Genomic DNA, 14,387 nt, shown 5'->3' on the forward strand with positions numbered 1-14,387 from the left:
AGCCAGTCCTCCACTGTGCTTTTCCTGTACAATATTTTCCCGCATAGAACAGTTGGGTATACACAACTGCCCTCCTTTAAACAGCAATCCTTCCTGTAGATTATAGTCTAGCCACTTGCTGTCATTTCGTAACAGCGGGTTTTGGCAAGCCTCATAGGCTTCCATAAACTCAGTGTCGGTCGGATACAGCTCTTTTAGGTGTTCAAATCCCAAAATCTGCATCGTGCTTTCCTGGAGAAGCAACATTCTCCTACTAAGTGCATCTGCTACCTTATTTGATTGTCCGCTAATGTGTTTCAGTACAAACGTGAAACTTTGCAAGTACTCAACCCAAGCTGCATGTTTATGATTCAATTTATGCTGCTGCATAATGTACTGTAACGCAGAATTGTCAGAGTATAAGACAAACTCGTTACCTAACAGGTAATGTCTCCAATGTTTCAAAGCCTGCACAATGGCGTAAAACTCCTTGTCGTAGGGTGAGTATTTCTGTCTGCTCTCATTTAGCTTTTCACTGAAATAGGCGACCGGTCTGTCCTCCTGGCTAAGGACTGCCCCAATGGCTGTCCCACTGGCATCACAACGAACTTGGAAAAGTTTGTTGAAATCAGGTAGCCTCAATATCGGTCTCTCCGTAATCTTCTTTTTCAGAGTTTGAAAACTACTTTCTGCTGCTTCAGTCCAGTGAAAAGGCTGATTTACCTTCTTAATTGTGTCCAACATAGGTGCGCAAATCTCGCTGAAATTTCTGATAAAATTTCTGTAAAAGCTGGCTAGTCCATGGAAACTTCGGACTTCAAATAAACTTTTTGGAGAAGGCCAGCTAACTATAGCTGCCACCTTTTCTGGATCCATTTTTAATTCATTTTCTGCAATGACAAATCCCAGATATACTAATTCTCGCTGAAAAAAAGTACACTTTTTCAGGTTAATCAGCAACTTGTTTTGCTGTAACTTCCTCAACACACTCTTCAAATGTCTGAAATGTTCCTCCTTAGTCTTACTAAAAATCAGAATATCATCCAAGTAAACTATTACAAACTTACCATTAAATTCCTTCAGCACTTCATTCATCAGACGCATGAACGTGCTGGGAGCGTTGCTCAAACCGAAAGGCATCACCAGCCACTCATATAAGCCTTCGTTCGTCTTGAAAGCGGTCTTCCATTCATCTCCTTCCCGAATCCGGATCTGGTGATATCCACTCTTCAAGTCAATCTTCGAAAAATAAGCCGCCCCACTCAAACAATCCATCATATCGTCCATCCTAGGTAAGGGAAACCTGTACCTAACAGTAATTTTGTTAATAGCCCTGGAATCTGTACACATTCTCCACTCTCCTCCTTTCTTTGGAGCCAAAACAGTTGGTACTGCACATGGGCTCATGCTCTCCCGAATCAAACCTTTGTCCAACAACTCCTGGACCTGTTTCCTAATTTCTTCATGATCTTTAGGACTCATGCAGTAAGCTGCTTTGTTTGGCAGGCTTGCTCCTGGTATAAAGTCAATGCAGTGACTAATACCTCTCCTTGGTGGCAATTCATCTAGAAGATCATCTACCACAATGTCTCCAAAATCCTGCAGTAATTTCTGAACTTCTTCAGGCAAATCCGAAACCTGTGTATGAAGTACCACTGCCTTTGGTCTCCTTATGACAGCAAAATTTATCTCGCTGTCCTCAATCTGTCTTATAAACTCTTTTCTGCCTAACAGCAGTGCTTTCACTTCACTAGCTTCTGCTGTGTTTTCCTCCTTGATGGGTACAAGCGTATGCTTGATCCCATCTTTCACAAACTTATAGCAGTTGGTTTTCCCATCATGAACTGCACTTCTATCAAACTGCCAAGGTCGTCCCAACAGTAGGTGACAGACATCCATTGGCATGACATCACAAAGGATCTTATCCTTGTACTTACCAATCTGAAATTCTACCTCACATTGTTCGTCGACTAACAGCTGATGTCCTTTCTGCAGCTATGACACTTTGTAGGGCGTAGGGTGCTTCAATTTCTTCAATCCCAGCTTTTCTACCATCTCCACTGCCACAAGATTGTCCGTACTCCCACTATCAATGATCAGTTTGTAGCACTTGCCCCGCGACTTGCAGACAGTGCGGAACAAAGCTTTTCGTTGATCTGGTTCTGCAACCTCCTTTGCTGGTTTCAACAGCACTTTATTCAACACCAAAGCTTCACCTATCTCAGGTGCATTTTCCGCTTCTTGAGGTGTTGCCTCAGCATCCTCTGGCTGAGCAACATAAGCTCCTCTCCCACCTGCTGGTTCACCTTCAGGACATTCATACGACTTGTGTCCCCATTTGTGACAGCGATAGCACTGGACAGCTCCCCTGCCCCGACCATATCCTCGCCCCCGCTGAGGTGGTCATCCTCCTCTAGTGCTATTGTCTTTTTCTACTGCTCCAGCAGATTTAGAGCTGCTGCTTTCTTCACCTGAACCTGCACCTCGGCCTCTTCCAAACATCTTACCTTTCCCCCTGCCAGTTCCACCTCCTCTTCTGGCATTTTGCTTCCGGTTAATTTTGTCCTCTGCCTTCAGCGCAAACTGATAGGCTTCATCCAATGTCTGGGGTGAAAGGATACCAATTTCATCCAAGATTTCCCCCCTTAAGCCATTCACAAATCTGGTTGTTTTCTCCGGGGTGTCTTCTACATATCCTGCCCGTAAATTTAACTTGTAGAACTCCTCTGTAAATTCTCTTATAGTCATTCCCCTCTGCTTCAGGTTCTGTACCTGCCTGTACAGCATAATCTGGTAATCCTTCGGCAGGAATTTCTCTTTCAGCTTGGCCTCCATCCTAGACCATTTCTTTATAGGCTGTTTGTTAAGCCTCCTCCGCTCCGCCTGAATGCTGTCCCACCACAAGGACGCATGTCCCTTTAGTTTGGTGGCGGCGAACTTCACCTGTTTATCCTCACTGGTTTCCTCGAATTCGAAATATTTGTTGACTTCACTCAGCCAATCCAACAACACGTCTGCGGACAGACTTCCGTCATAAGTAGGTAACTCATGCCTTGGCTTATGACTGGACAGCAAAACTGACTTCAACAATTTGAGTTCCGGTGTTACCCCTTCGAACTCATCCTCCAGTTCAACTTCTTCTTCATCTTTGTCATCTGCTGGGTTTCTTCTTCCCCCAGCCTCCACCACTGCCAATCTTTCACGCAAAACTCGAATCTCCTCTCGAAGTCCATCACCTACTACCCTACGGACTACTCGTCCTCTTCCTCTTCCTCTTCCTCTTCCTCTTCCTCTTCCTTCACCTTCACCTTCTACCTGTTCCATTGGTTCTAACTCAAGAAACTGGCTCTGATACCACTTTTGATGGCCCAACCCTTAGGTGACGTGGACACACAGTCACGTGGTATCACCTCAGGCCCCGGTGGTCACTTTGCGCGCTGACAAAACTCCCGCGGTTTTACCTGGCCCCCAATCCGAGGCTCATTAAATCACGCATCTGCCGGTTGAAAGGTTTAGCCACCGGTTTGTTCCGTTACCTCCCGCCTATGTTAAACCCTCAGGACTTACCTTTGGCTCATTTTCACTTATCACTTCGCCGCTGCTCTCTCTGCGTTCCTGTGGTGATGCTCCCGGTTTCGAACCCTGGTCACTGTTCTGTCCAACAGACGAACCCTGTACTCGGTCAATGGTTACAATGGTTACAGTTTCTGTTGAGGAGCTATTCCTCTGTCTTCGATGCTGTCTATCGAGGTGCGTGGACCTGTAAGGCTCAGTGGTTCTGTTCTGAGGTTATGGTAAGCTGCTTTATATTTTCGTGGGTTCACTGTAAGAGTCTTTGCATTCTCTGTTACTGAGCTATAATTTTTGTACAGGTAACTGCGACCTTGAAGCTGCCGCTCTTCCAATCTCTTTCCGCCCTCGAAGGTAAGCTAGCGTGCTATGATTCACCCTGCACGGTTATCTTTTATCGACACTTACAGGTTCTGTGCCTTTTTTAGTTTGTGGAATGGGGTTCTGTCTCAACAACTCTCCGTCGACCTGTGGGTGAGTTTACATCTCCTTCATGCTCGCATTTGTTTGCTCCTTCGTTCTCTTATACTGATGATGACTCTAACCTCTCGCTGTTTCTATGTGCAGGCTTGAATAGAAGGCTCACTCACGAGGGTTTCGAGTTGTGCAATCTTCGAATCCTTTCGACCCTGGTACCCTTTGCAAACGGGTAGGGTTTACTCCTGCTCCAGTATGTCTATAGATTGTTCAGTATGGCTGAAGATGTAGATATCAGCTTGTTTAGGTTGTCTAGGGTTCGGCCGTGCCCTTTCCCGACGTTTGCAGTCTCTGTGCTTTGTTCTTTTGCATCAAACTACAATCTTAGTGTAACAAGGGTTTGGTAATTTGTGCTTTACGGCGATGCCGGGGTTTATCACATGATACTGTAAGGTTTATCGACCTTTCTGTGTGCAATGACTATGAAATACTTTAATTAAGTTAATGGAAACAGAGTGGTTTGGTTTGATACCTCTTTCTTGTAAGCTTGTATATTGATTTTATGTGGCCGCATTACTCCTCGTGCTTGGCATACTGGTTCTGTGCAATAGGGACTCGTGGTCTTGATTTGATGCCTGTAACATTCTTGAAATTCTAGTTACAGTTAAACTCTTTCCATTTCAATTCACTTTTAAAAATACAGTAGATACACAGTAAACACTTGTGTGCACAATATGGGAAAATGTCAGCAATAGATTAAACAAATTTACACTAGTTCTGTTACAGAGGGTTTCTTGATCAAGTTTCTATCTCTCTCTTGTTCACGAAGGGAAGAAGTCCCTCTACATTTGCCTATTTTGCTTTTTAACCTACATGGAAACGTAACTAATTGACAAACTACCCTACCTGAATCCTAACTGTCATTTAGTTATTCTTTAACAAAACTTAACTAAACAACTTTGTAATTTAAAATGCTATGAGATAAAAGGAAATAAAACAATAATTAAGAAAACAATAACCAACTTGGTGGTCTGTCCACCCAATCCTGTAGCCTCTGACTTGTTTCTGTTCTCCCGTGAGTCCGTCAATAGTCATTCGTCTCCTCGGAGCTGGATGCTCCTGCATCATTTTGTAACTCCTGCGGATGTAAGCTGATATGCTATCTCTCGAGCCAATAGTTTGTCGGGTATATACAAGGGGAGGACATGAGGCCTGGCATGACTGTCGAAAACTCTTACATATGTAGATTTTTCTTCTTCGAACCAGGTTCCTACGGTTATCAAGTCAATCTCTGCTTGTGAGGAAATTTTAGGAACAGGTTTATCAAAAATTTCATAGTAAATGGGTAACATAAATCCATTGCAAACTTGATATAAGTGGTGTTTATAATGGGCTTTCCACAACCTCTGATGATAGATATGAATGGGCATGGGGTGCTGTGGAGTCCATCTCCACCACAGCATAAGAAATTCGGAGTTAAAACAAATAGTATCTAAGAAGTAGGCACTAAAGTAAAATGGAGGAATGAACCTTTCAGTAACGCGGGATTTGTTTTTGAACTCAAGAATAGCTGTTGCTAACTTATCAGATAATATGTTCCCCCGATCCATTATTTCGCTATTGCATGCTGCTTCCATTAAAGGTACCATCTCTATGGAGAATTTTGAGGAATCATGCAACCCCCAAATCCTACACACCATCGCTCCAGCATAACAATAAGGAGAACACAAGGAATCAACAGAGTACTTACCCGAGGACTCATGCTTATGTTTCGCTGGGTTCTGCCTCCATTCCTGTATAGGGGCTGATTCAATTTCATTTTCATCTTTGAACTTCTCCAGAAATGCTTTGTTATACCTCTTCTCTGGTTCGGGCAAATGGTACATTTGTTTCAAATAATTGGGCTGAAATGAACCAAATACTCTCCCGTCGATAGTGCAAAATGTTTTGTTTGTAATCAGAATTTCCTCAACTGCCCATCTTACCACATCTGTGTATGGAAGAATTTGCTGTCGAGCCGCTATCCAGTGTAGGTAAGAATCGGCGAAATCCTTTAGAGTTGCCTCAGACTTCCTGTTTGAGTCTGCTGTAGCTTCTACTAATGTTTCCTGAGGCTCTTCAGCCTCAACCAGATTATAGATGCTCTGCCAAGTAGTATTACCGAGACCAAGACATGTGGTGTCTTAGATTAATCCTTTTTTACTTGGTTCCAGATCGACAGTATGTTGTCCTGTTACTATGGAAGCTGAAGCTGTTCCAAATTTCTTAGACTTCTTCCCCATTTGGCCTAACTTCGCTACTTCAGAGGAGCTCTACACAGGAGATAAAATGAACGTAATGTGGAGAATAGGTGGCGCAAACCAGGTATGAAAGAGTTATATCAATCAATGAATAATGGAGGATTAACATACGACTGCCGCGGATACAATCTCTGAAGAGATTTTGTCATAACTGCTCCATTAATTGGCCGGTTAAACCTGTCAATCATTTAAATGCTCATCATATCGTTTATTGGCTGAATAATTCATTTAAGCGTGGCTTTGATGTTTTGGCGGTTGGGCGCAAGTGAATCACTATCAGGAATAGAAAGGCTTTTAATAATAATTCAACACAATATACCCAAGTCTTATCAATCCTTTTTGAAGGTCACGCTTAGCTTTATCACAATCGGGGATTGGAGGAATGTTTAAGTAGTTATATTGGTGTCATTACGGAATCCCTGATCACCGATAGCGATATCGCTAATTCATATCAGGAGCTTTTAGAAGAGGGATTTTAGTTGCATGCATGTTACATTCCCCGATCGGCGATATTGATATCAGATCGCAGCAAAGAGAGGGGCCTTTTGTTTCGATTGCTTAACTTCCCGATATCGGATAGTTATTCACGCTTGTCGCATTGGGGAAAACCAATGGGTCTTTTGTTATGCATCCTTTGTTATTGCGATATGCGATCTTGTGATCACTTTATCGCAATAATAAATAGTTATTCATTTTTTATTATAAGACCGATTATATATTGTCTCAAAAGGTTTATAATGTTTCGTTTCTTTTCGGGCCTTTTGAGGAATGATAAGTTGATACCAATTTAATCTAAAAGGGACCCATTTCATATTATAGTTTTGAAAGTAAAAGTTTATGAAATGGGGGGTTGTTGTATAGCACAACAATTGGCAATTCGATGGGAGAAACAGTAATCTCTGAGAAATATTGAAATACTTAGACTTTCTTTGTATATAAATCTTATCAAAGAGGAAAATTCTAATATAACTAGGTATACATACATTCTGAATATAATAAGAGCTATTTTTGCTAATTCCTTCTCTTGTTAAAATTCGATACATTCTAAGATTTAAATTGGCCTTTATTGGTTGATAATGATAAAACAAAAAACCTTTCCAACTTAGCGTTTTTAATTGACTCCTTTGTCATAGATAGAGCCTCTGCTGCTAGCAAACGTTCATAGTTTCGTCAGGGATACTTTTTAACCATTTGACTGTCCATTTTCCAATCCATTTCAGAGTATGATTAAAAGAATGAATTCAAAATATGCTTTCATATTTTGTATTTCTTTTTTCCTTTTCTATTATTTTGTAAGATAAAAAAGCCATTGTCTTGGTTTGGTGGCTAGCTGTTTGACAATGCCATTCACTGGTTGAATCTAACCGAACAAGATGGCTCGTGATGAGACCCCTTGTCTTATGATTATAAGCCATTACCCTGTTTTGGTATGTAGTGTTGGTAATTTCGGTTAAACTATTTCCCAATGATCATGGTAAGAAGGCTTGTAATAAGACCCCTTACCTTTTATATCAAATATTTTAGAATTACACTCTGAGTAATCATAAACTTCGATGAATGGGATGGACAATTTTCTCCTTAAGAGAGAATGGATGACAGGGTAAGAGTTGAAGATGCTAATATTGAATTAGTTTCTGTTTTGATATTGATAACCTTTTTGTGGCCAATTTGAAAACCATAAAATGATTTACAGTACTTCTAAATCTTGAGAAGATTTCACAAAAATGAAATGGGGTTTCAGAATGTGAATATACCTAATTTCCTAGAAATTGTCCCTTTTATTTAAGGCTTCTATTTTAAAAGTAAATATCAAAACTACTTTTGAACAACTTTTCAATATAGGAAAGGCCAATGGAAGATATCTTACAACTTTATTTCCTAATGGTCCTAAAAACTACAAATTCTACTGAACTTAAAAAGGGGAGAAGGGGCTACCTCCTCAATTGAAGAATTTATTTAAGATGAGGCTATTAATAGGAAGAGAATCTCCCTTTCGTGATAAATCTTGTAATATGAATGTCGAATGGCCTATCTTCTCGTAGATCTGAAATGGTCCAAGCCACCACTTCTGGAACTTGGTGTGTTTCGCTTTATCCTCATGGGCTTCGTCCCATTTCAGGACTAGATCACCAACCTGTAACTGTTCTGAACTGGATGAAGTTGAATCAAAATATGACTTGATAATTTTCTGATGTTTTGCATGAGTAATTTTGGCCTTTTCTCTTTCCTCTTCTAATTTTAAGATTTGATCATGTCTAAGTTAAATAGAAGAAGAGGGGCTTTCTTCAATAAACTGAACTAGGGCTAGAGAAGGAAGCACTAGATTGGTTGGTAGCACTGCTTCTTTCCCATATACAAGGTTGAATGGAAAAGTAACTATGGAAGCCTTCAATGTTATTTTATCAGCCCATAGTGCAAATATTAAAGATTTGTGGCAGTTATTATGATTCTGTTCAATAGTTCGCTTAATAATTTTAACTAGATTTTTATTGGTAGACTCTGCTAAACCATTACCCTGGGGATAGTAATATGCAGAATATTTCAATTTAAATCCTCTTTTAATAGCGAACTCAAACATAGCATTTCTAGAGAAATAAGATGCATTATCGAAAACAAGAGCATTTGGGACACTAAACCTGGTAATGATGAATTGATCTATAAACTCTATAGTTACTTCAGAGTTTGTTGTCTTTAAAGGAATTGCTTCAACCCACTTAGTAAAGTAATTGGTAGCAGTAAGGATATACTTATGTCGTTTAGAGGACTGTGGAGTTATTTCCCCAATGATATCTAATCCCCATTGCTCGAAAGGTTGATCAACGTTGACTGGTTGCAAAGCGAAAGCTGGTTTTCTTTGTCTTCCACTGGAGATTTGACGACTTTGGCATTTCCTTACATATTCATGAGTATCTCTGAATAGGGTGGGCCAATAATATCCAGCATGAATGATTCTGTGAGCTGTTGTGTCAGCTCCAAAATGTCCTCCTGCTAGTCCATCATGTAGTTCCTGCAAAACCTTTTGTTCTTCAGGATTTTCTAGGCATCTTAATAAAATTGAATCATAATTTTGCCTAAAAATTACATCATCAATGATTATGAAGTTTTTTGCTTTTAATATAATGGCCTATTTGTTTTTATAAGAAAGGTTAGGAGTTGCATATCCTTTTTTCAAATAAAAGATCAAGTCTCCATATTGTGATTCAGAATCAGTGATACTTGTCTGGTTGATTTCTTGAATATGTTCGGTATCACCTGGTTCTTGAATGTTGGATGCTCCTGCTAATAACCTGCAAAATCCTTGGCCTCTAACAATCTTTGCTGGCTTGATTTCCAAGTCATATTCTTGAAGTACTGTAACCTAGTTTGCCATTTTTTCACCTAATTCCCTTTGGATTAGTAATTGCCTTATTGCAGGAAAAGGAACTATAACTTTTGTATGGGCTTTTAAAAGGAAGGGTCTGTAATGTTTGACAGCTTTATACACAACAAAGGCTTATTTTTCAACTTCGGAATAATTTAGTTCAACACCCTATAGATTTGAATTATAAAATGAAATCGGTGCTTCCAAGTTGTGATCATTAATCTGAGTGAGTACTGCTTCATAAGATGAATCAGATGCGATAGTGTACAATATGAAATGATTAGAAAAACTAGGAGTGTTTAAAGTGGGGGCATTGATTATTGATTGTTTGATTGAATCAAATGATTACTTTTCTATAGATCACCATCTAAACACTGAATTTTTCTTAATCATGGTTTGTAATGGTAAAATGATGTGGGAAAAATCGGGAACAAATCTCTTGACAAAGTTAATTTGACCTAAAAATGACTGCATGGATTTTTTGTTATGAGGAAATGGAATTTCAGAAATTTCTTTAATCCTATCCGGATCAATATAAATACAATCTTTGGAAACGATAAATCCCAAGAGCTTTCCTTTATTAAGAGCAAAGAAGGATTTTTTGTGATTGAGTGAAATACCATACCTTCTGCAGCGCTCAGAGATTTGATTCAAATCATGTAAATGATTGGATCTCTTCTTGGAAAATACAATAATATCATCTAAATAGACAACTACTATTTTGTTCATCAATCCTTTGAAGGCTATATCCATTGCTCTTTGGAATGTAGCTCCTGCGTTAATAAGTCCAAAAGGCATTTTCTGATAAGCGTAAGTTCCCCATTTTGTTCTGAATGTAGTTTTAAGTCTGTCGTCAGGATGGACCAAAATTTGGTTATATCCTGAAAAACCATCTAAAAGGGACATTAACTCACAACCTGCGACTAGATGGAGTATCTGCTCCATGGTAGGTAATGGGAAATTATCTTTTTGGCTTGCCTTATTCAGATTTCTGAAATCTATACAAATCCTGATGTCGTCATTTTTCGTCCTAACAGGCACCATATTGGAAACCCAGTTTGAGTGCCGAACGGGAAAAATAATCTTAGCTTTCAAGAGTTTATTGAGTTCTGATTTTATTTGACTCTCTAAGTTCGGATGTATTTTCCTCAACTTTTGTTGAACTGGTTTTTGTTCAAACATCATTGGAATGGTATGTTGGATGATTGATGTATCGTATGTTTTTAAATCATCATATTTCCAAGCAAAGACATGTTCATTTTTTCTTAATAATCTAATGAATGCTATCCTTTCTTCCACAAAAAGTCCTAATCCCAAGTTACTGTTTTGAGGGTTCTGCTCAGTACCAAGGCTTATCAATTCAAATCTTAAGGTGGAACTTTGGAGCTTTGAATTGGTTACCTATTTAAACCTGTCTTTAATATCATAGAGATCCTCAAGTTTAACCATGGGTTTTGGTATTGAGTTTTCCTCGTCTTTTTCTTTCATCTGAAGATCATGATCACTTTCCTCAATGATCTGATCATCGTAGGACTTGGCGGAAGTCAAAAAATGTAAGATGTCTTCATCATGATTGAACACTCGGTAGTTGGTGACATTGTCACAAATCGATGGTCTAAAGATTAACTCTATGAAAAATCTATCTGGGCTATAATCTTCGGAAGGTAGGAGTTTAGAAGCAACATTGGCTAGCAAGTCAGCTGCTGAATTCTGAGACCTAGGGATGGGAGAAATATTAAATGCTAAAAATTGAGAAATGAGTTCCTGGACCAAAGACTCATAGTGTTTGAGATGACTAGAAAGACAATGAATTGTGTTTCTAACATGTTTTATGACAATCTCTGAATCACCAAACACTTTCAAATACTGAGCATTAAGGCCAATAGCTTTATATAGTCCTTGAACTAAGGCCTCATACTTAGTTGTATTATTTGTGCATTCAAATACCAACCTACAAGACAGCATCATTTTTTCTCCCTCAGGGCTATCTAAAATGCAACTTGCTCCCGAGCCTTCACTAGACTTAGACCCATCAAAATATAGTGACCAAAATAAAGAATTATCAACAATTTTATTTACAGTTTTCTCAGCAACATTAACACATCTTGATCTATCGGTTTGTGAAAATTTTTCGATTTGGGATGTGAAATTATTTACTGAGAAAGGAGATGGTTGGGCAGTATAATTGCCAAAGAATGATTCGGAAGAGTAATTCCCCAAAATATTATTGTTAAATGCTATTGGTTGATTCTCCTGTTCAAATTCTGTAACAGTATGGGTCATATGTTTCTCCCAATTGATTTTTATTTGATTTGGATTTCCCTTGTAGGGTAGCCACATATGGGACCAATCGGTAGAAATAAACCCATGGAGCTTCTCAGACCAATCCCTGCTCAAGATAAACCATAAAACTCAGGTATATCAGCGATTAAGATATCAATTCTTTGAACTACTCGTGGATCAGCCGATAACCTGATAGTCACAGAGTTGATTTCCCCTAAAACCTGGAGTTTGGTTCTATCTAACAGCACAATGTGAATTGCGGACTTTTGGGGCTCAATGTTCAGTTTGGAACAAACTTAAGCTGGCATTATATTAGAGGATGCCCCTTAGTTAATCAAATAATTGTGTAGATTTCGATTATAGATCTCGTAGGTTAAGATGAAAGGAGGAGTATGGGAATTTGATCTGTCTCCAATTAGAATCGTATCAGTAGCTTCAACCCTACTAGAAGGTGGTTGAACTGAACCATTTGCAGCTTTGGCACTAGGAAGAGGCGAAGAAGGAACTACATTCAGTTCTTTAAGAAGCAATTTCTGCTGATGTTTTAATTTGCTAAGTTCGAACATGGTGATGTTTGTCTTAGTCTTCTTCATATCATCAACAATATTGTAATCCATTGAATCCGATAATACCAACGTTTTAGATGTTGAAGGTATATTTGAGGATGATGGTTTGTTTTGAGGTACTGTTGCAGTGGGCTTCTTTGTGGGTACCTTTTCCTTTGTAGTAGTAGTACCTGCACTCCTTTTCTTTGAACTTGCCTAGGCAGGTTCAGGGGCACCTTTACTCCTAGTAGTCACAGGAAAAGATTCTTGTTCATTATCCGTATCGGAGTTAGGTAATATGAAGTCCCACATTCCATGGCACTCAACAACTTCCTCTTCTTCGAATTCATCGGATGGTGAAATTGTTTCATCTTCTTCTTCCTCTTCAGGATCTGAATCTACATTAGATATAACACTTGGTGGTTTTGATTCAGGTTTCTTGAAATTTCTAAATGGCCTTTTTATTGAGGTTTCAGCTACCTGTTTTTTGATCTCGACCATTTCATTTGACATAGTCTTGAGAACCTTTTGTAGACCCTCCATATCATATGGATCTTTAGGGGTTTTCTTCTTTGAATCATCTTTAAAAGAAACTTTTTTGGATTTTCTATCTTCAAGAGTGGCTCTCTTTTCTAGAGCATTAATACTTTTTTCCACAGCAAGTGCTTCTTTCATGTTTTCAGCTCAAGTTGGTTTTGCAGCCCTGTCTACGAAGATAGCTATATTGGCGGGTAGGGCAGTTATATACCATTCGCTTATGATTTTCTCACTTGGTTTGGAGCTCGTTGGAATCTTATTCAAGAGTTTATTGAATCGCAAGTTGAATTCTTTAATCGGTTCCTTATGCTCTATCCTAAGATTGGAGGGATCATTGATTAATGTGGCTAAAGATCTATCATTTCCATACTTAGTAAGAAACTGTTCTTGGCAAATGTTCCAACTGGTAATGGATCCAGAGGGCAAGGAAAAATACCAAGATCCTGTTGATCCTTACAAAGTATAAGGGAAAAGCCTACCGACAACATCTTCCTCTGTTACTCCTTTCAAATTAACTGATAACATGAAGTTATTAATATTTTCTTTAGCTTGTGTTCCAACATCTGGATTAAACTTGGGTAGCCATTTTTCAGGAGAATCAGGAAATGCATGTAATGGTGCGGGCATATTGACCGCACCAGGACTATTCCATTGATCTGCCATTGAAACACTAGTAGTGGATGAGATTACTGATGAAATTCCAGATGTTTGGGAAGGAATTGATATTGAGGATTGAGCAGGTTGGGATGTTGAAGTTCCTAATCCCTGATGAACAACAATATGTAATGAGGGAGTGGATGGCTGACTTCACACTGGGGAAGATGAGATGGAGGATGTGGATGAAAATTCTTCACTGTCAAATCCTTCAGTGTTCTTCTTTGCCCTTTTCCTTTTAGGTAAGGGCAACTCAGTAGGTTCGATACCGAGCTTTCCACTCTGAAGTCTGGTGAGAGGATGAGGTAGATTGAATTGTGAAGTCTCACTGCCTTGAGATACCTCATATTTTTGTGGTGATATCGAGAAGCCTTGAAGTTTATGGATAAGTAACTGAAATTTAGGATACTCAGGACTTAACCGTTCTGGAGTATTGTGGGCTTGAGCAGTGGTAGTCGATTCCTCTTCTTCTCGCTTGGATGTTGGAGAACTAGCATGCAATTGGGAAGTATGAGGTGATGTGGAGGGATATTTATTCCCAGAATGGATTGTAGGTTTGGGTTTTCTCACCATTCACAGTTCACGCCCTCCTTCTAGCGCCAAAAGTGTTGATGCCTTAAAAATCATTGCATCAACATCGGGGGATAACCACCCAGTCCAGACCTTAATACAGCTCCTTTTCCGTTTGGGATGGTGGCTCCGATTGGATATAATGGGACCAGTTTCCTAGTAATGAATAAA

General features: G+C 39.4%; 1 protein-coding gene across 1 annotated transcript; it reads right to left on the reverse strand.

Moving 5' to 3' along the window:
* Positions 1 to 862: 862 nt before the first annotated feature.
* On the reverse strand, positions 863 to 3,475 carry LOC149159952 (uncharacterized). The gene is made up of 6 exons (XM_089434471.1): positions 3,441 to 3,475; positions 2,487 to 3,175; positions 2,032 to 2,285; positions 1,294 to 1,752; positions 1,047 to 1,191; positions 863 to 903 (listed from the first exon to the last, which is right to left on the reverse strand). The coding sequence occupies exons 1-6, from the start codon at positions 3,473 to 3,475 to the stop codon at positions 863 to 865; spliced, it is 1,623 nt and encodes a 540-aa protein (XP_089290597.1).
* Between the last annotated feature and the right edge of the window lie 10,912 nt (positions 3,476 to 14,387).

This window comes from Pinus tabuliformis, chromosome 5_2 (assembly GCF_031772625.1).
Source record: "Pinus tabuliformis cultivar Carrire ecotype Pingquan chromosome 5_2, CPIR1, whole genome shotgun sequence".
In the NCBI taxonomy this organism is placed as follows: Eukaryota; Viridiplantae; Streptophyta; class Pinopsida; order Pinales; family Pinaceae; genus Pinus; species Pinus tabuliformis.